Consider the following 21,448-nt stretch of genomic DNA (forward strand, 5'->3'; position numbering starts at 1 on the left):
TATGCAGCTTTAATGAACTTTCTCATTGCATTTTGTTGCTTTTACTTACATGAATTTATAGCCAGAGAGTTCCCATACCCGGTGACATTCTTCGTTTTTCTCTAGAGGCATGTCATCCTGATGTACTAAGTCGAGAGTAAAAGGTCGCAGTATTTGACACTGCAACTCGCTAAGCTAATTGTAAATTGCTATTTATATGTGGCCTAAACAAAAAAAGTAAGAATGTCATTGGGTATGGGAATTTGCTGGCTATCAATTCATGTAATTAAAAGCAACAAAATGCAATGAGAAAGTTCATTAAAGCTGCATAAGAAATTACCTAATTACGCTCTAGACTTTGTAAGATAACTTTTGGTTTAAGACCACCCGCTCAATTATGATTACATTTTTGGTATCAGAAGAGAAAAACGCATCTGTGCAAAATTTCATGAGATTCTGGCCTTAAGGGGGGACATGGGTCTTAGAGCATCTTTTTTTTCATTTACAGACCAAATGCAATGAAACTGCACAGACTTATTCAGTTTTTTCTGCTGATTACAAATATGCAATTTGTTTATTTCTAGGGAAATTAGTTCCTGAGATATTAATATATATCATGCCATTGTCTGCTTAAACAGTAGAAAAAAATGGGCCACCAGAAATTTAATTTTAGTATGTGGGTACATACTACAATGTGTGAGAAATGAAACGCTGGAAGCAGTTTTCAGTTTTTTGTCCGTGTGGGCCATTGGGCTTAATAGTTAGTTTTCAAGTGAGTTAACCTGACATACAGGGCCAGAAACCCATGACACACATGAAACTAACTATTAAGCCCATTTGTCCACACGGACAAAAAACTGAAAACTGCTTCCAGCGTTGCATTCCTCACACATTGTAGTATCTACCCACATATTGAAATTAAATTTCTGGTGGCCCATTTCTTTTCTATTGTTTGAGCAGACAATGGCATGATATATATTAATATCTCAGGAACTAATTGGCCTAAAAATAAACAGATTGCATGTTTGAAATCAGCAGAAAAAACTGAATAAGTCTGTGCAGTTTCATTGCATTTGGTCTGTAAATAAAAAAAAAATGCTCTTAGACCCATGTCCCCCTTAAATGAAAGGCTTATTTTTAAGACCCTTGCCCCCCCTTAATTGCTGCACTGCCATGTTTACAATCTAGCAGCAAGAGAATTGTCTTGGCATTGTGAAAGCTGTCGCTTCTCATTGGCTATGCTTAGCTGTCGGACGTGGAAAACAGCTCGCACGCCCATTGCTCTTCTGCTAGACAGGATAACCGGTTGGTCGGTGCATGCGGGTAATGCTTGTTGGTGCAGGAAACAGCGTGGCCAGTGCGTTGTGCATTTTCCCCAATTGTGTGTGATAGGAGTCCTCACATGTTCCAGGGATTTCCTTCCTTCGGCCGTAAAGTTGCGTGAATGCGTTTTGTGTGCTTCGGCATGCGGATTTCGCTTTTTTTAATGACACGAATTCTAGTGATGTGAATCTATTGTGTGATCCTGTGTGATCGATATCATTGAATTTGCTGCGTATGCTTTCATATTGGCTGCGAGCAGCTGCATTGTTCATTAGCGATTTCCGCTTTGTGTTGAGCAGGCATCAAAGGAGTTTACAGTCAAATCTTGTTGCAGTGAACATGGATATTACGAATGATTGGCTATATTGAACTTTTTGTAAATATTTTTTAACAAACACATGCATTTCTTACTATTTAAACAGCGCCAAACTGTGCCCGCTCGGTTAGCAGGCAGCAGGCTTTGCCTCGGTGCACGGGTGACTTGTGGTGGAACAGCAAGCGTTTGCGCTGCGGTTCCCATTTTATCTCGCATTTGCCAACAGCGCCACAGACGATATTCTGGCACGAACGGCTGGTAGCCAAGTGGTCAGCCCTCGTTTGCGTCTCTCGCACCCGTTGATACTGCCCTGGAACCAGCGACCTGGTCGGTTGTTGTAGCTTTTTGCGGGAGGTACCCTCTGTTCTTTATGGCTGTCACGGAGCAGAGGTGATGAGAACGCCGAGAGTTTTCATCCTGGCGTTCGATTTTTTATGCGACAGCGGTGTAATGCGCGGAAGCCACCCTATCTGGCATTTGACCTACTGCCGTTGCGTGCTGCGGTGTTTTGCGATGAAGCGGACTTAACTGATGTTTGCCGGTCGTTTTTTTGTGGCCTCCACAATGACCTTGAGTGGCTCTGAAACACCGCAAAAACTACGGAAGAGGTCTCTCCCGGTGCTGTTCTTTTGCTGACTGAATTTAGCTTTTCCAGAGCGAGTTTTTGGTAAAAGTCTGTTACGAATTTAGGGTATATGAAACTTATTTTATGATTTTTTACCGGTTCACTGTAACATGCTTTCACTGCGCATCTTCTTTCAGATGGTGATGGGCAAGCGTTATGATGCCATCCGCTGCGTCCTCAACCTGTCCAACTTCCACAACGAAGAGTCTCTCAAGGAGCTCAACCTGTACATCACCCTCAGCCGGACGAGCGTCATGTCGGTCGCCATCAAGATCATCGTTGACAACATTCCAGAGGTAGCATCATATGCCACATTCACGTGAATGTAACATCGGGGCTTTAATCGTTGGTTTCGGAGTGGATCTCAAACTATATTTGGATTCAATTTTTCTGCTGCCTCGAACTTCCCCTTGACGTTTTATTCGCGTAAATGTGGTACTTTGTGTGGCCAAATTGAAAGAGGACAGTTTCGCATCTGTAGCTTGAATCGCAAACTCAGTGCGGTCAAGAGTGGACACTTATTAGAGCCACTCGAAGCTGTTTGGCTTATGCTAAGGTGACATTGAGATGGCCATGAACAATTGTAAGGTTGAGCAGCAGTCAGAGGTTCTCCTTTGGTACGATGAGGCGTGTCACTACCCGAATCTGTTGAAGCAACGGAACGAAGCAGTTTGGGATACCGTATTTACTCGAATCTAGGCCGGCCACGATTCTAAGCCGAGACCCGAAAGTTGAAGGCCACAGAAAAAAAAACAAACTTACCTCGATTGTAGGCCGGCCGAAAAAACAACTGCGAACAAGAGGTACAGCACGCAAACGACATTTATTGCCAGGAACCCGCTCAGGCTGATCCCGGGCTGGCGTTTGGGCGAGGAGACATATGCAACGCCAGCCCGGGATCAGCCGCTGAAGTCCCGCCCGGCTTGAAGATTTGACGACTACTCTGCAGCGAGTATACTAACTTTCCGCTTGAAGGCGGCACTTTAATGGCACCGCCTGTTTGGTGCCATGGTGTTGGTGATAAAAACCACGCACAAAAACTTCACTGCTGCGAATGTGCTCACGCTACCACACAAGAACAGAACAAGGCCAAAATGGCAGCCAGTGCTCATGTGTGCTTTGATCAGTATCGGCTACGGATAGCAACGGCTACAGTGCTGTCTTTCGTTGGCATTTTGTGGGGGCGCCACCTGCGTGCTACATTTATTCGTATTTTATGAATACGAAACCTCGAAACGAAATCCTCGAATCTAAGCCAACATAAGAGTTCTACATCTCGTTTTTTTGAAAAAACTATCGGCCTAGATTCAAATAAATACGGTACCTTCCCATGCTTCATTAGCTGGTGCTTGCATGCAAGTGTGCAATGCTATACATCACCTGGAAAGTTACCACAGGGAATGGACAAGAGCTAGAGGAATGCTTGAACATTATATGAAAGTGTCGCTGTAAATAGGCGAGTTAAAGTTCTGTAAGTCATTGCATGTCATTTGTCTAGTGCTAATTAAGGGGGAAGCTGGTCTTTTAGAAAAAAAATTTTGTTTATGAAGCCATAATAATGAAATCTTCAAGAAACATGTATTTTTGTGTGCTGATTGCAAATATGTAATTTAATTTTATGTGAAACAAGTCCTTGTACACTTACCGTATTTACTCGCATAATAGGCGCACTTTTTTTTCCAGAAAATCCGGCTTAAAGTTCGGGGTGCGCCTATTACGCGGGGTAAAATTTCCGGAAATTTTTCGACTCGCAAAATTGAACACACCGCGTAAACGCACTCGCGTACGGCCGCACCCCGTTTTCGCGAAGAAAATGTTAAAAAAAAAAATGTCCGCGTAAGGGCCGCACCGAAACTTTCGGAATGCACGCACCGAGGCCTCCGCGATCGGCTCCGGCTGCGCGCAACGAGCGCTTGATCGCGGAGGCCACACACGTGCACAGGAGCTTCCAGACGCCGCCCACGGAGAGCGCCCAAGGCCAAGCTCATCATCATCATCGTTTTCCTCCGCCGCGAGCTTTCGCTATCTATATCGCCATCAGCATCTCCAGCTCGTTTTTTTTTTTTTTTGTTGCTGTCAAGTGCCGGGATTTGCGGTAGCGCGATAGTTATCGTGGTTTATGGCTTTGCCGCGGAGCGTTCATGTTTTAGCTCTACGGGCAAGCACCTTAACAGCTACACGGCTGGGAGTTTGCTCTCGAACGCGGCAAGCGTGCGGCAGGTCGGAAAATACGACGTGGCTGAGAAGTGCGGCAACTGCGGCGTCCCTAAATTTTCGTACGCGACTCCAAGCGCCGAGGTTTTCGCGGGCCTAACTCGGGAACGTTTCCGGCTGGAGATTAAGCTTTCCAAACAGACGTTTAAAGTGAGCATCCCTGAAAACTGTGTGCGGCTGTTCTACGCGATGTCGTTGTACGTGCTGTGGGTCCGCAGCAGCTGCGACGGCAGCAGCACTAGTAGGGACTAGTAGTCAGTTCAGCAAAAACTTTGTTAAAATAAAGATTGGGAAGCGGGGGGTGGCGAGGCGTCGGCTTGCAATCGTGTAAATACAGTATTGATCACAGTGCCAAGTTCGGGGTGCGCCTATTATGCGCGGAAATAAAAAAATTGATTTTTCGCGCCCTAACTAGGGGTGCGCCTATTATGCGAGTGCGCCTATTACGCGAGTAAATACGGTATATGATATGCTATGCAACTTTTTGCCGACAGCTTTCAATAAGTTTTGCTGCGGGAAACTTGCTAGGACGCATGCCATTGGCTTGTCTTGACATCGAACTATGCAATAAGGGCAAAATTATTATCCTGCCTATCGTAGAAGTTCAGTTGGGGGTTTTGAATTTGCCACTTCACAAACGGGAAGAAACTGGGGATTTCAAAATCCTATAACTCACCTTCTACTAGAGGCAGGATGATAATTTTACCCTTATTGCATAGCTTGATGTCAAGGGAAACCAGTGGCATGCAGTCTAACAAGTTCCCTGCAGTAGAATTTCTTTCAAACTCTCGGCATAAGTTACCCAATATGTTGCATAAGTGCACAAGGACTTGTTTTACATAAAATTAAATTACATACCGTATTTTCCGGTGTATAAGACGCGGGTTTTTTTCGAAAATCTTGCTGGTGCGTCCTATACAAGGGTGCGTCTTATATGCGAATTTTCCGTTTTTTTTTTTGTGAGTTCAGAAATTACTCAGGTTCATGTTCAAGCTTTTTTCACCGAAAAAATATTACTACCAATAACGCCGTTGTAACATGGTTAATACTTCAATGCGGGTACCACCATGCGCAACTTTTTTAGGTGAACTTTATCATGAAACGACGGGGTTGACCACTTCCGGGATCTTAAAACACGCGGCCGTTTCGGAGAGCCCAAGCCATAGAGCTAATATTCCAAGCAAAGGTAATGTGAAATGCCAAAAGATGGCGACAGTCGCGCTTCTCGCCATTGTCAAGACAGGCCAAGAGAAGCCGGCGTTTTTTTTTAGTCACCCTTTGCAAGTATGTAGTGCAAAGAGAATGCTTCAGCCGCGTTGCCTTTTCGATAGCGCATCCGAAGATGAAGACTTTGAAGGTTTTATGTAAAAATAAATTGTTGTGGACAAAAAGAGAGTTCTTTCGCTTTTTTTACTTTTGTGCTAAAACGTGGGCGGGTATGGCGTGAGTGTTGCCTTTTTCGATCACTTAGCGTTGCTTAAGAACTTCTCCCACGTACTGTGCATTTTGCGATGGTCGCATAAGCATGCTAAATTAAGCCTCACTAGCCTAACTGGGTAAATTGGGGTGCGTCTTATACACGGGTACGTCTTATATACCAATTTTTTCAATGACAGCCTGCATATATGGCGGGTGCGTCTTGTACGAGGGTGCGTCTTGTACACCGGAAAATACGGTATTTGGAATCAGCACGCAAAAATGCATATTCCCCGAAGATTTCATTGTTGTAACTTAATTAATAAAAATTTATTTCTAAGACCCTATTCCTCCTTAAGTACTGGGTAGCATTCCACACTACCTCAATCCTTGTACCTCTTCAGACCTTTTTGTCATGGGAAAGTTTCGGTATTGCTGGGTACAGTTGTCCCGAGAGCAATATCGAAAGGGAATCATGTTCACTTGTGGCCTTGTGTTATTTTGGTGCAGGTTCAGACGTTGGACCTCTCGAACAACCGGCTGGTCACCCTCTACCCGCTTGGCCCACTTCACAGTGCATGCAAGCAGCTGCGTTCTCTCAACCTTGCCAACAACAAGGTAAGGGCAGAGGCCATTTTCAGGTAATCTTCTTTTGGGGGGTGAACGAGCTGCCATGGTGGCTCAGTGGTCATGGCGCTCGGCTCTTGACCCAAAAGATGCGGGTTCGATCCCGGCCACGGCGCTCGCATTTCGATGGAGGAGAAATTGCTGGAAGTCCGTGTACTGTGTGATGTCAGTGCGCATTAAGGGGGGACACTGGTCTTGAAAAGAAAATTTTATTAATTTAGTCATAGTTATGAAATTTCCAGGGCACATGTATTTTTGTGCGCTGATTCTAGATGTGTAATTTAATTTCATGTAAAACAATTCCTTGAGCACTTATGCACTTTTTATGCAAGTATTTTGCGGAGAGTATTGAAGAAAATTTGCTACAGGAAACTCGCTGAAATGTATGCCATTGGGTTCTCTTGACACCAAGGAATACAATAAGGGTGAAATTGTCTTCCTGCCTATCATAGAACTTGAGTAATAGGGTACTGAAGCTGCCACTTAAGAAACAGGAATACACACTTTCCTTCTCATTTCTGAAGCGACAACTTCAAAACTCTATAACTTGAGTTTTATGATAGGCAGGAAGACAATTTCACCCTTATTGTATTCCTTGGTGTCAGGAGAACCCAATGGCATACATTTCAGCTAGTTTCCCGCAGCAAATTTTCTTCAAAGCTCTCCGCAAAATACTAGCATAAAAAGTGCATAAGTGCTCAAGGAATTGTTTTACATGAAATTAAATGACATATTTAGAATCAGCACACAAAAATACATATTCCCTGAAGATTTCGTAACTGTGACTTCATTAATAAAAATTTTTTTTTCAAGACCAGTGTCCCCCTTTAAAGAACCCCAGGTGGTCAAAATTATCTGGAGCTCTCCACTTTGGACTCTCTCATAGCCTGAGTTGATTTGGGACATCAAACCGCACAAACCGTGAACTTTCTTGGCTGAACATTTTATTTTTTTTTTACACTATTTCGAGTCTAAGCTTTTGGAATGAGGCTTGGATTTATGTTCTGACAGTGCTTGCAGCTATGAAGTTTCTGAACTTTTTCTCTTTTTTCAATTACTTTCTTAAAAAGCTCACATTGAAGTCTTTTTTAATTTTTTAGATGTACAGGCTGTTAGAGATCTGCAAAGCAGTTCAAGACATTATGTTCTCGCAGTGCGTGATTGGTTCTGAATGTGAGTTATTGAAATGGATGAATTTGATCATGAAGACTGGTGACATTGTGATCGTGGTTGTAAGGGGGACCTATGATTACTAACACTACAGTTTTCACTGCCAAATTATTTCGCGGTCGAATGTAATGGATAAGGTGCTTTCCTTTAACAGATGCAGTTCTGCACTTGTCGTCGGACTGATTGCTCAGGCAGCAGCACATATGCAGACTCGGGAGATATTGTGCCATTTCTCAGCTGCGTTTAGGGTGTCGAGCTCCACGTGCAGCTGCACTGTATGACTTTGTTATGTTGTGACAAAAACCAGAAGACCAGAATTGCTCAGCTGCAGTATTTCTCATTGAGGGGCAGTTATGGGGCGAAAGGAGAGAAGGGGGGCGGGCTTGTTACATTACTCCATGGTGTTTATAATAAAGAGAAATGGACGGGAGCACTTAGCTCTGATGAGCTTCCTGAATGAAACGCAGCAGCTAGGGACTAGTTGTAAGGGTTACGGGCACCGAATTGGGGAACAAGAAGGCTCTGTAAGTGGAATTTAGAGGACAGAGACGGAAGCCAGGTATCAGGTTGTTCGAAATATGCTGCATATTCACAGTACCTGAGGGGGAAGCATTCGAGGGCAGGACAGGCAATGGCGAGAAGCCCAGTTAATGACCAGTTCTCTGATCTGGAGTCTTAAATGCTTGATTTGAGAAGTTGGAGCTGAATCGAGTTGTTCCACTTTACTTTTTCCCAAGTTGCTGAAGACTGCGGCAGGCACACGAGGACTGATGTTGTCAGGGAAATGTTGTAGTTCTGATACCTTGAACTGCTAGAAACTAGAAGAAACAGGGGTTCACGGTATTATATAAGATGCTTCATGGGGAGTCTTATCTTGAAGTATGCATGGCGATATTTGAATACCTCGAAAATTTGCCGTTGAGGTACTATAAAAGACCACCACAGTCAGGCAGGCATGCGGGACACGTGTGGGGAAAATCGAGTGCCTCCAACAACTCCCACAGGACAGGAAGCAGCGGAGGCTATTGTTACCGCACTCTCAGCAGTGGTATGGTGCCCCATAGCTTGCGCACTTTTCTTTGTAGGCCACTTTTAAATGGAGTAGTGCAGAGCACACAACTCAAGTCTATCCTCACACTGAATCCATTTGAATCCAAGGTGGCACTTTCCCCAATGGCATAGAATTGTCCGATTGTAGCTGCGACGAAGCCTCTACGAAGCGTGGAGTGCTGTTCGTGAAGGTAAACACTTACCCTTGAGGTGCGTGATGATTCTTCATGAGATCTCGAAATTTAAGGGGGGACACTGGTCTTGAAAAAAAAATTTATTAATTTAGTCATAGTTATGAAATTTTCAGGGCACATGTGTTTTTGTGCGCTGATTCTAGATGCGTCATTTAATTTCATGTAAAACAATTCCTTGAGCACTTATGCACTTTTTATGCTAGTATTTTGCGGAGAGTTTTGAGGAAAATTTGCTGAAGGAAACTCGCTGCAATGCATGCCATTGGCTTCTCTTAAAACCAACGATTACAATAAGGGTAAAATTATCATCCTGGCTCTCGTAGAACTTGAGTAATAGGGTACTGAAGCTGCCACTTCAGAAACAGCAATACACACTTTTCTTCTCATTTCTGAAGCAACAACTTCAAAACTCTATAACTTACGTTCTATGATAGGCAGGAAGACAATTTCACCCTTATTGTATTCCTTGGTGTCAAGAGAACCCAATGGCATACATTTCAGCGAGTTTCCCACAGCAAATTTTCTTCAAAACTCTCCGCAAAATACTAGCATAGAAAGTTACATAAGTGCTCAAGAAATTGTCTTACATGAAATTAAATGACATATTTAGAATCAGCACACAAAAATACATAAGCCCTGAAGATTTCGTAACTGTGACTTCATTAATAAAATTTTTTTTTTCAAGACCAGTGTCCCCCCTTAATGCAATTGTTAACTGATTAACTGATTAGCATAGTCGGATAAATGAGCTGGCAAGTGCGTCTCATGGGCTGGGTCTGCGCAGATTACGAAGATGACTGAGCTGGACAGCTTGAAGGGCATGTCCTCCCTGCAAGAGCTCGTCCTGGAAGGAAACCCGGTCTGCAGCTCGTACAACGACAAGACGGAGTATATCAGGTAATGGCGCTCGAACGGCACGATGTCTTCCAGCTGAACTGGTATGAAACCGGTACCCTGGTGGTCATCTTCACCAGCAGCTGCACTTTAGGGAAGCTTTTCTTCCACCTCGCGTATGCATGCTTCACGCAACGGCACGAGACTGCAGTAAGGCACACCACGAAGCAGTCGAGCCTTTATTGAGCCCAAATTTATAGCCTCTGATCGGTGACAATTGTTTTTGTAAACTGTAGTCATCAGCCCTTTGTTTCGAATGGTGGAACAGCTTGTAGCCAAAAAAAAAAACAACCCCATCATATTATTTTTTTCTCCTTGAAAGGGTGCTTCCTCCCAAGTTGTCATGAGATTAGGATCACATGAGATCTTGCAAGGTCTGTGACTCTGCAATTGAGGGATTTTCTACGAATGGCAAGCAGTATGTGGCTTTTGGTAAGCTGCTATTCAGAGCAGCATTGTTTTATACCTCAACATAAAAATGCCTAATTGAACATGTGGGACTTGTAATGTGCTTGGGAGTACGGCTCGCACAGTTGTACTATGTAGAGTACATTGCTATCAGTTCACGCACAGTTTGTTCTAGGTTTTGCAGCATTGTTAGTTTCGTTTTGTTGAACTGTCTGTTCTTTGAGCTCTCTGAGGCACGGGATCGTTGCCTTGGTTTTTGCCTAAATGATTTGTGTTTCTTTCCTGGAACTGCCATTGAGATGTCATCTGCCAACAGCTCTCGGTGCGTGCGTGTGAGAGCCAGCGGTGGGTCAGGGTCAGAGCCCTGACTGCGCCACCGTTAATGAAATTAAACTGGCCATTGTGTCTTGCATGCTGTCGCGTAGCGACAAAGACGCTCCTGGATCCAGGTTGATTTAGAGCTGAAGACTGAACTGTTTATTCCCACACGAAGAAGAGAGTTAGGTGGCAGCGTTGCAGGCATGAATCCTTGAGCATTGGTGACAAGGATGCCATGGAAACAGGATTGCCTCTAAGAAAGCGAGGGGTCAAAATCATCAGGTGGTGGGGAAGCGGTGTCATTGTTAGCTGCCGAGCAGTCATTGGCGAGGCACGGGAGTGCCCAGAGCTGCAGAGGCCCGACTCTGAGCCAAGCGCTAAACACACATTTCATGGGAGTGGACTGCTTTGTCGGCCATCTGAATTTTGCCGAGTAAACGGTGAAGGGGCAGCTGCCAAACATTTGCAAGGTTGCCTTCGGTTCTGAGCAGAGCCAGCCAAACGGCACGGAGCCGCCACTTCTTCAGGTGCCCACAATACCTCGCCGTAGAACGCGGCCCGCGTTTGTGCCCACTTTTCATCCGCACATCCGTTTTCACTGCTTGTGTCTGGGCTCGATGGGAAGCCCCAGGCAGACAAAGCCAACCGCTCCAGCCCTGGCGTCTACCAGAGCACCCAGACAAATCAGCCGCGTCGTTCCTACTTTGCTCTTTCTCTGCCGTTTAATTTCTACCATACCGCAACTTAAAACAAGCGCCGTTGAGGATGTCGTCACCCCCTTTCATTTTTTGGCTGGCACGGTTGAGCGTTGAGACTCATCCGCGGCGGGGCAAGACCCTTCGTGCTGTAGAAGGTCCCCCTTTTCCCCCCCTATTTGCTTGCGAAGAGAACTAAATGTCTTTGACATCAGGGCAGGAAGCTGTGAAGACAAATGGGTCTGTGGATCCCCGTGACGGCTGGTACGGTCTCCCTGTTCCCCGGGAACGCCAGCCACCAGGGACCAGCCCGTCTGGTTCGGATGCTTGCGGTCTCCGCCGCCGTGGCCAGCGCCGTCTGAAAAGTTGTAGCTAGCCGTTTTATTTTCATCGTGCCTGCGTAAAACTGCTGTTGACCTGCTGGTTCAGAGTAAAGCTCTTCCCTTCCGTCTCCCCCGCCTCTCCTCAGCGCCAGCGGGTTTCAATTTAACGGCTGAGGAGGGGTTTGCATGGAAATCATTTGATGAAAGCTCGCCACTGATAGAAGACGAAGAAAGAAGCTGTCTCTAGGTAGACGAGCCAAGAAAGGGCTGCGTGCGGCGAGCGCTGGCAACAGCGCAGTGGCATGCCGTTGCTCTGGGCGGCGGCCATTTTGAGGAACAGGTTGCTTGCATACATGCAGCTGCCACCGGAGAGAGAAAGAAGAAGCAGTTTGGCAGATGTGAGGGGAAACAGTGGGCACTCGACCGCAGCTGTTGGCGGGCACGTGCGTTGTCGAGGTTTGCGGGCTCTGGAGCATGGTGCACAGCACAACCACTATCCGATTTGAAAGGCTCGTTTCTCAGGATCGAAGACTTACTGCCGAGCTGTTTTCCCAGAGGGCCCTGAGTCGACCTCTGCGTACTCTGCGCAGTTTCCTGTGGCACTTGTTCGATTAAGGTGGTGGAACGAGTGCATGCATGACATTGTATTGTTGCATAGCCAGTTGGACAAAAAGAGGTCAGGTTCTGTTTTTGCCTGGCATCATGTCAGCTTGTTTCAAGGTTTGTTAGGCCTGCTGTGTAGGCTCTTGTTAGGCCATTCGTGAATGGCAGTCATTGTATGAGTGATGCTTGCAGGTGTTTTTTTTTTTTTTAGGATTCTTTTTGGTTCTGAAGATTTTCATTAGCTTCCCTTGGCTTTGCTTGAGTTCTGTTTGAATATTTAGGATGGACTTGTCATGGATTTGAGTAAATGCTCAGTACAATCTGAGCTGGAAAACAGGCCTTGTTTTCATACACGTTCTCCACATTTGCCTTTAGTGTGTTATTGTAGAAAGCTGTTGTGCACAGACACCCCAGGAGGGCAAATCCACTGGTAACTGCAAAATACAGCAGTCGTAAAAGATGGAAATACATATGCTGGCTCGCACACGCAGGTAGAGAGAAAAGTGGGCAGATGATCTTGGGCATCGAAAGCATTCGCAGTGGAACCCAGTTGTGTTGAACTTGATAGAAAACCATTCTTTATATGGAACAACTTCTGAATGCTCTCAACTCTGCTCTACACTGCGACTGTGTAGAGGAAAAATACGGCCACATTGAGCAGAAATTTGCAGTCTGATCTTACAGTCTGTCTGAACTTGGGATAGTGCTGTTAGACTCGGACCTCCCTCCACATTGCCATGAGGTTGGCCATCCTGCATGGGCCTGCGAGTACTTTTGCAGTGCGTGTGCTAATCGTCAATGGTGGGGGTTTCTCATGAGGCACGCAGCAGCCAACTGGACTTTGTTGTTGGTGCGTTGTGCCATACACTTTATGTGTGGTTTATAGTGGTGCTGTCGACTGAACTTAGTGTGTGTGTGCAACGGCTCCCACGAAACGGCAAACTCTCCCTTTGTCTGTGGAACTGCAAATCGTCAAGAGTCAAGAAGAAATAGGAAGTTACTGCAGAGTGCAAGATTCCAGGAAGCATGTCGAGCATCGTCTTAGAAGAGGCCGGGTGCCCGTGGAGCCAAATTTGTGTGCGCGGATACTTATGAAGTGGGGGGGGGGGGGGGGGTATACAAGTTGTTCCTGGACATGCGTGCGGATAAGTATGAACTGGTGGGAGTGTTCAAGTTGTTTCTCGGCATTTAATCTCTAGTCTTTTCTGTGTCCTGCCCCATGATACAGCAACCAAATTTCTCTGAAGTGCCACATGAATATCTTCCAAGGCAGTCACTAATAAGAGCTGTGCCATGGATAGCATGATTGAGTGGATCAAACTTCGAAGTGCACTGCAGTGAAGCACGATCCCTGCGAAGCCTCGTGGTGGGTAAGGTAACAAGGCGAAGATACTGATGTCGTCAGCCACAAACCTGGATGTTTCATCGTAGCTTGACCATTCTTCGTTGCAACAAGCAAGTCCCCGTGCTGCTTGGTGATGCTTGAAGAATACACTTTTGAATCGAGTGACCTGCAGGGATTGAAAGGCAGGAGTGACCAGAAGATTTCTTTCACAAGTCCTGATGTCCTGGCAAGACAACCTGCCTACTCTTTGACAACAGTTCTGCCCACGGCTGCAGTATTGGCTTCAGTGACACTCGGCTGCCGTTCTAGTGGCAAGGTGCTACATTTCTGCTTCTGGTTCTCTTCGAGCCAGCAACGAAATTTCGTTTTGTTGAAAGTGCGCCAGGACTTGCTTCGTTGCGCAGAGGCTGAAAATACATGGTGTTCTATGGGTGCGAAGTTATGGAAGCTAAAATACTTCATCACATCGACGATTTCATTACATTGAAACTCGTTACATTAAAGTTCGTTACATTGAGGTTTAACTGCTCCTGAGGATTGGGAGAGAGCTGAAGGTCGGTCTATTCGGTGCCCTCTTTATGTCAAGTTGGTCTACGAACGACATCAGAAAAGAAACTTGCTGTGAAGAGGACGCAGGCTCTTTGATGGGCAAGCTCTCCAAGACCATCGTGGAACCACTTGTCCCAGTGCTGTGTGTAGTGGTGTAGTAGCAGGTGACTTTAGGTCTGCACACGACGACATTGTGGCTTGCAGTTGAAGACGTCATCACTAGTGCTGCTGACTCTGACAAGGACCGTCCGTGCCTATGTGCTTTCAAGTGTGGTGCGCGATCAGTGTGACTCATCGCTTCTGTGGAACTGTCGATGACTGACCTCTCTTCATTTTATTTTTATTTATTTTTTTTTCTTTTTTTTCATTATTTACCCTAAAGGCTCATGTAGGCGTTACATAGGATGGGGGACATCATGCAAGAAAACATTGAACACAATAGTAATAGTATAACGGCATTTAAAGAGCATGCTGGAAGAATCACAAGAGGTTTAAGCAGTTAGGAATAGTGAACGTAACACAGTAGTAATAGTATAACGGTATTTAAAGAGCACGCGGGAATACATCATAAGAGGTTTATTAAGCAGTTAACAATAGTGAACAGAACACGATAGTAATAGTATAACGGCATTTAAAGAGCGTGCTGGAATACATAATAAGAGGTATAAGCAGTTAATAATAGTGAACAGAACTCATTAGTAATAGTATAAAGGCATATAAATAGCATGCTGGAATACATCATAACGAAGTTTAAGCAGTTAATAATGAGAGCATTATGAATAGAGTGTGTCAGGATTGAAGCATGCAAGCGTGAAATACAACATACTCTAAGGCTTAAAAAAAAGAAAAGGTGTGTCCATTAATAGCGTTTAAAAAGGGATCCTCAATAGAGGAGTGAAGAACAAACAAAAAGTAACGCCTTTTTTTTTTTTTCACACTCTAATATGCCCACTGTGAGTGGCTTTCAGATGAAAAAAAATATCCATCTCTGTTAAGTTTGAAACTTTTTTGCAAGTTCGACATGACTGGGTTCGACTGGACTGCTTGAGAAGCCCCGTTTAGATTCTGTTGCATTGGTACACAGATTCCTGAAAACGGTGTGCATGCAAAACCTTGGCACAAGCTGTTGATTCTCATTTTTCTCACCACACTGACGACGTAACTTGTGGCACTTTCTGTTCAATGGCATTGTTACACATTTGATTGGCGTTCGCACTTTTTATTGCACTTGCATTGGTTGCGAAGTACGCTTGAAAGAGAACTCTTGAGCTCGCACTTTGTTTTAAGTGAGAATGCGTTCGTCATGTTGCGCATAATCAATAATCAATAGTGCGCATAATCATAGTCTCGTAAAGTCTTATGCCCTGAAAGGGTGAATGGTGTGGCAAAGTGCCCTTTCCAGCCAGAAATTCGACAAATTCGTGGCCAGCAGGAGAAATGGCTACGCCGTTTCTTTCTATTCGTTTTGTACTGGTTAAAAGCGGCCCTGACCTCTCTGTCTCTCTTTTTTTTTGCATTATATTTGTGCCTCTCTGGACCGTGTTGCACCTTGAGACTGTGGCGCCGCTGGGGGTGGTTTTGCGGCCCCCCCCAGTGTTTTCGATTGGCCTCTCGGAATGGGTGCTCGCCCAGCGGTCTCGTGTGCCGTGAGTCTTTTGTCTGCGCAGTCGGCCCGCTCGTCTTCCGCCCGAGGCGACGACGACGGGGGCCGCGAGGGAGAGGACCGCTTTTGCCTGACTGCTTCGGCACGTGCGCTCGGCGGGGCCCTGCTCTGCCTTGTCTTTCTCTTGTCTTCTCTTTGCAGCGCCGTGCGGGAGCGCTTCCCCAAGGTCATCCTGCTGGTGAGTTGCTCTGCCTGTGATGTTTACAGTTATGTTCACAGTGATGTTTGCAGTCATGGTTATAGTGATGTTTGCAGTGATGTTTACAGTAATGTTTACAGTGATGTTTACAGTAATGTTTACAGTGATGTTGTGTAGTTTGCTTCAGTGTTATTGCAGAGAAGGTAAATATATACAGTCAAGCCCACTTATAACAATATTCAAGTGCCATGGAAATACCATTGTTATAACCAATAATTGTTATAACAGGGTTGTGCCGAAAAAAAAAAGAAAGGATGACAAACTTCAGAGCATTTATTGACAGTAAATACCCAGAGGGGTTTGATTGTTCTAATGCCTGTAAAAGCTCGTTAAATCTAACTTCAGGGAACCGGAACAATGTTCACCGTTCACCGATGACCAAAGCACCGCCATCACTGCGCCACCGGTAGCTTTGCGCACCTCCACGTCACAGGAATCAAGCCGGCTTTTTGGAAGCTATTCTTAAGGGAAATTCAAGAAGCATGCAGAACCAAGGGTGCGGTGACAGCTGACAAGAGAAAAACCGCGCTGGCTGCATGCACGCGCGCTGCACTGACTGATTAGGGGTACGCATGGCGTGCGTAGCCAATGCAGCAATGCAGCAGCTCTCCTGACGCGATGACGCCTGCCTCTTTTGCTTTTGTGGCGTTGCTGCGCCAGCTTAGTCCATTGGTCGGCCCCCCACATGCGCGCTTTTGTGTTGTAAGCATGGTTTTGCTGGTGTGGTTGTAGCATTTCTTTTCTTTTTCTGCAATGGTTGACACCCAATTACCAGATTTAATTGTTATAACCAATAATGTGCCTTGATAGCATTGCTATAAGCAGTTTATTTTACCATAGAACACATGGCAAAGCTGATGGTGCCATGACCGACCATTGTTATATCCAATATATTGTTATAACCAGTATCGTTATAAGTGGACTTGACTGTAATGGTGTATCTCTCATCTCCTTGGTGAACACTTTTCCAAAGTGCCGCAGGCTATTCTTATGGAAGAAGCGGTGTACCGCCATACATCGCCGCATATACATAGACTCGAAATGTATGCAACCCCACACCCTCCACTCCTCACACCATCCTGATTAGCACATTCAGTTTTGTAAACTTTTGGGGAAGGGTGTTTGAAGAATGCATTGTATACATTAATGCTTGTTGGCCTCACTTAATGCAGGCATTGCACTTTGCAGCGGGTGCCAATTTTGGCAGTGTAGAGTTCGGCCAGTTCATGGGCAATCAGTGGCTTTTCTTCTTATTTTTTCTGCACAGGACCACAACGAACTTCCGCCACCCATCTCGTTTGACCTCGGTGTGGAGGAAACGATGCCGTTGTCAAAGGTAGGCAACTTCCAGCCCCAGGTGCTTGCTCTAACAGTTGGGGTGGATGTTCTTTGAACAGATGTGTTGAGACTGATCGCCTCCATTCGGGTTACTTCTTTTATTTTCTTTTTCTTCAGTGTGCATTTCACATCTTAAAACTCGCAGCCAATTTTGGCTTTTAAATTCGCTTTAAGGACTGCAACTGATGCATCTTGCAGAACCTGCTGCCTCTGTAAGTGTTAAGTTACAAAGTTTTCCGATTAAACCCCAAATTATTTGAAACATTTAGGTTTTGGGCTATTCTTTTACACTGAACTCACTACCCAAGTTGATGTTTTGAGTGCAGTGGTCGTTTGCAGCGGTCTGAGGTGAACTCTCAAAATTTGTGTTGTCTTTGGCATAATCAGTGCTAATTTTTGCATATAACCACATATTTCTTTTATCCGGTGTAGCCGCCGCGGTGGCTCAGTGGTTATGGTGCTCGGCTGCTGACCCGAAAGACGCGGGTTCGATCCCGGCCGCGGCAGTCGAATTTCTTTGGAGGAGAAATTCTAGAGGCCCGTGTACTGTGCGATGTCAGTGCACATTAAAGAACCCCAGGTGGTCGAAATTTCCGGAGCCCTCCACTATGGCGTCTCTCATGGCCTTAGTCGCTTTGGGACGTTAAACCCCATAAACCAAACCTTTTATCCGGTGTAATCAGTGGACTGAGACCATTGTACTTTCACAGGGTTCATAGCGCCGTAATGTTTGGGGCTGGATATAGTGGCACTATTTGATTATTCCTCTATCATTTCCTGACGATGTCGAGAGTATGTTAAGATGAGGTCATTGTCTCACATCTGAACATAGAGGTGTAATGAAAGAGTTACTGATTTCCCTTTGTCTTTCATTGCAGTAGCCACTGTTGCACATCAATCAAAGGTTCACGTTAGTGACGCGGGATGTCCCGAGCTAGTACCGATTAGCGTTGTCTCAGTGGTCACGCACACCCATGCCAAAAATTTTTAGGGGTGTTCTCCTGACGCAAAACGTGCCTGCTGTTTTGTTTTTTTTCAGCCCAGCTACTTTCCATCGGAAGAAGTGAAGCAGGTCGTGGTGCAGTTCTTGGAGCAGTGAGTGACTGCACCTTCTTTTCCTTGCTTCCTTTAAGGGAGGAAGGTGGTCTTAGAAAAAAAAATCTTTGTTAATGAAGTCACAATAGCGGAATCTTCAAGAAACATGTATTTTTGCGTGCTGATTGCAAATATGTAATTTGATTAATATGTAAAGCAAAGCCTTGTGCACTTATATAATATGTTATGTAACTTTTTGCCAGGAGCATTCAATAAATTTTGCTGCAGGAAACTTGCTAGGATGCATGCCATCAGGCTGTCTTGACATCACAAACTATGCAGTAAGGGCAAAATTATTATCCTGCCTATCAGAGAAGCAATCCTATAACTCCCCTAGTCTATAACAGGCAGGATGATAATTTTACCCTTATTGCATCCCTTGTTGTCAAGACAAACCAATGGCATGTGATCTAACAAGTTCCCTGCAGTAGAATTTCTTTCAAGCTCTTGACAAAAGTTACCTAACTTATTGCGTAAGTGCACAACGACTTGTTCTACATAAAATTAAATTACATATTTAGAATCTGCACGCAAAAATGCATGTTCCCTGAAGATTTCATGGTTGTGACTTCATTAATAAAAATTTATTTCTAAGACCCTCTTCCCCCCTTAATTTTGTTTTTCTTTCTTTCTTTCTTTCTTATTTATTCTTTTTTTTTTCTGAACTCTAATTGTCCCCTTTCAGGTACTTCTCTATCTTTGACTCCAAGGACAGGAGTGGCCTGCTTGATGCCTACCACGACAATGTGAGTCTTGTCATCTGCTGTTCTTCCCAGTGGCAGTGCGCGCCTTGAGTGCTTGACTAGTTTCGTACAAGTGAAAAATTTCTTTGAGGATATTCAAAGAAACAGCAGAGAAGAAGACAGGGTCAAAAAGGAGGCATAGAATGTCAGACGGGTACTGGCTGCCAAATGAAGTTTATTCGGTTTTGCAAAGGACACTGCATGGCCAGATTTTTCACTCCCGGCAGCGCCTCGGAAGTAGCTGGGAACACTAACACTAACACATACTCTGTCGCCTCAGTCACATTGATAGTTGATAGTTTTTTTTTTCTTCTGGAGTCCAAGGACGTCAACGACAAGGGACATTACACGAGGGGTGGGCTTCTGCGTCTTCATCAAAACTTGAAATTGTGATCGTCAGCCAGGTTGAGCCTGTGAAGCTCTCCGCCTTTTCTTGAGATGCTGCTTGAACCTACACTTATCATAGATTGCCTGTTCGACATAGCTAGGGTCCGTTAGATGGGTGGCAGTTTCTAAAGGGAAATAAATTGAAAAGGTGCTGAATAGTTTTTTTTATCAAACCTATGTTTCCAGGGTTTCCAGTTAATTGTACCCTGCTAGGTCATGACCACATTCTGCTGATGGCCAAGATTTCTGGATTGCTGGCTATCATTGGAACAATGGGCACGGCCTTTTCTATGTAATTTTGGGTGTTGGTAAAGTGCACTTCGTTCCTAGTCGTGCACTCTGTGATGAAGTCAGTGGGCTTCTTGCTTTTTTATTTTAAGTGTTTTGACTGCATTGCATTTTGGCCATTTTCTTCATGTTGGATCTAATGTACCTTCTTTTGCCCCAGGCTGTGTTCTCCCTGACAGCCATGAAGCTGGCAACTACAAAGTAAGTTTATTATTTTTGCATTTCCTTTGCGCGAGCATGTTCTTGTTTGAGCCTGACATATCCCTAACTCAGTTTCAACTAGGCAAGCTTATGAGAATTGTCTCCATTATGGCACTTTCTATGACTGTGTCGCAATGTGCCTGTCATTACTTCACCTAATTCTGACCGCAGTATTTTCACTACACAGTTATTTAAAGTTACATGGTACTGTGAAGCTGTCTTGAATATGTAGGTGCCAGTGGTCTGGTCAAGAGGAAATGCACCTCAATTAAGAAGGAGGCAAAATTTTTTCCCAGCATTGTGTTCCCAGCATGTTGCACTTTTACAGTGGAACCTCTTTTATAACAAAGTTTTTGAGGCCCAGCGATTACTTCGTTGTAGCCGTAGCTTCGTTATAAGCCTTTTCGTTAAAATGAGGTTCGGCTGTAGTTCCATTTCTGCCGGATTGGAAGCTTGGACGAGTTGGTGACGGTTCACATGCTACATAGTGCTAAAGAGACACGGACACAAGGAGACAAACAGGACGGGCGCTAACTTACAACTGAAGTTTTATTGCATGAAACCAGGCAATATATACGCACTGTCTTAACAGAGAAGAGCTATAAAACCATTGAAATATAGGAAACACTCAAACAGCATTATCGTCGAACAACATTTACGGATTAGCAGACATGAAATGCATTTCCTTGTGAGGTGAAAACACTGAGGCAGCACTGACGCACGTATCTTCTTTTTGCGACCTCTATAATTTCCCTTGTAAACTGATCTTTGTGGCAATCAATGACAGCTTTTAAAATCCGGATAACAACCAGGACACTTCTTTAGCAAAAAGATGGAAAAACAAAGAAGTGTCCTGGCTGTTATATCTGGATTTGAAAAGCTCTCCTGCTAGCGCTATATGGCAAGTGATCCATTTCTGGGTACTGTTTCTGTAGTTTTCTGTGCCCTACTAGTTGTAGGCATATCAATCCCACCAATGTGGTGAAGGAGAGAACATTGGTCAGTTCACAATGTGCATGAAACATGGACATGCGAAATGCAGCAGATCTAAAAGGCGGAAATTCTGCGGTCACCTTTTTGCCACGGGGTGCGTTTGCCGCAAACTGGGAAATGTTCGGCGTGGAGCTCGTGTCATGTGGAGTGTGCTCTCTCTTCTGTCCAGGACTGACGTGAAGGAGTTCCAGAGGGAGAGCAGGAACCTCGCGAGACTGACAAACATCGGTAGGTCATGTGGAACAAGGCAGTGGTTAGCGCGCTCGTTTTTATGCGCAGTCTGTGACATGCGGCGCAAATGACCCTAAGCCTAAATGGCATTAGACCCAAGGGACAGTAGCACTCGTTTGCCTTTTAAACTGGCTTGCACCTTATTTGCATAGCTGGCAAGGGATAAAGGAAGGCATTTGGTGAAAGCCCAGCACAGTGCTACGCAAGCACGCTAGCAGCATTTCAATTTTTAGCTTTAATGAAAATTTTTTCTTGTAAACT

The 21,448-nt window shown here is 44.9% G+C and overlaps 1 protein-coding gene across 1 annotated transcript in view; it reads left to right on the forward strand.

Annotated features, from left to right (window-relative positions):
* LOC149332254 (nuclear RNA export factor 1-like) overlaps positions 1-21,448 on the forward strand; it is a 45,965-nt gene that overhangs the window by 13,315 nt on the left and 11,202 nt on the right. Inside the window, exons 9-17 of the mRNA XM_089557170.1 lie at positions 2,381-2,539; positions 6,384-6,491; positions 9,699-9,811; positions 15,854-15,890; positions 17,179-17,247; positions 18,289-18,344; positions 19,030-19,090; positions 19,923-19,963; positions 21,126-21,184. Coding sequence (XP_089413296.1) covers positions 2,381-2,539; positions 6,384-6,491; positions 9,699-9,811; positions 15,854-15,890; positions 17,179-17,247; positions 18,289-18,344; positions 19,030-19,090; positions 19,923-19,963; positions 21,126-21,184 — 703 coding nt within the window. The remainder of the gene's footprint in view (positions 1-2,380; positions 2,540-6,383; positions 6,492-9,698; positions 9,812-15,853; positions 15,891-17,178; positions 17,248-18,288; positions 18,345-19,029; positions 19,091-19,922; positions 19,964-21,125; positions 21,185-21,448) is intronic.

Source organism: Amblyomma mixtum, chromosome 8, assembly GCF_055824585.1.
Source record: "Amblyomma mixtum isolate Tamu chromosome 8, ASM5582458v1, whole genome shotgun sequence".
NCBI classification, from domain to species: Eukaryota; Metazoa; Arthropoda; class Arachnida; order Ixodida; family Ixodidae; genus Amblyomma; species Amblyomma mixtum.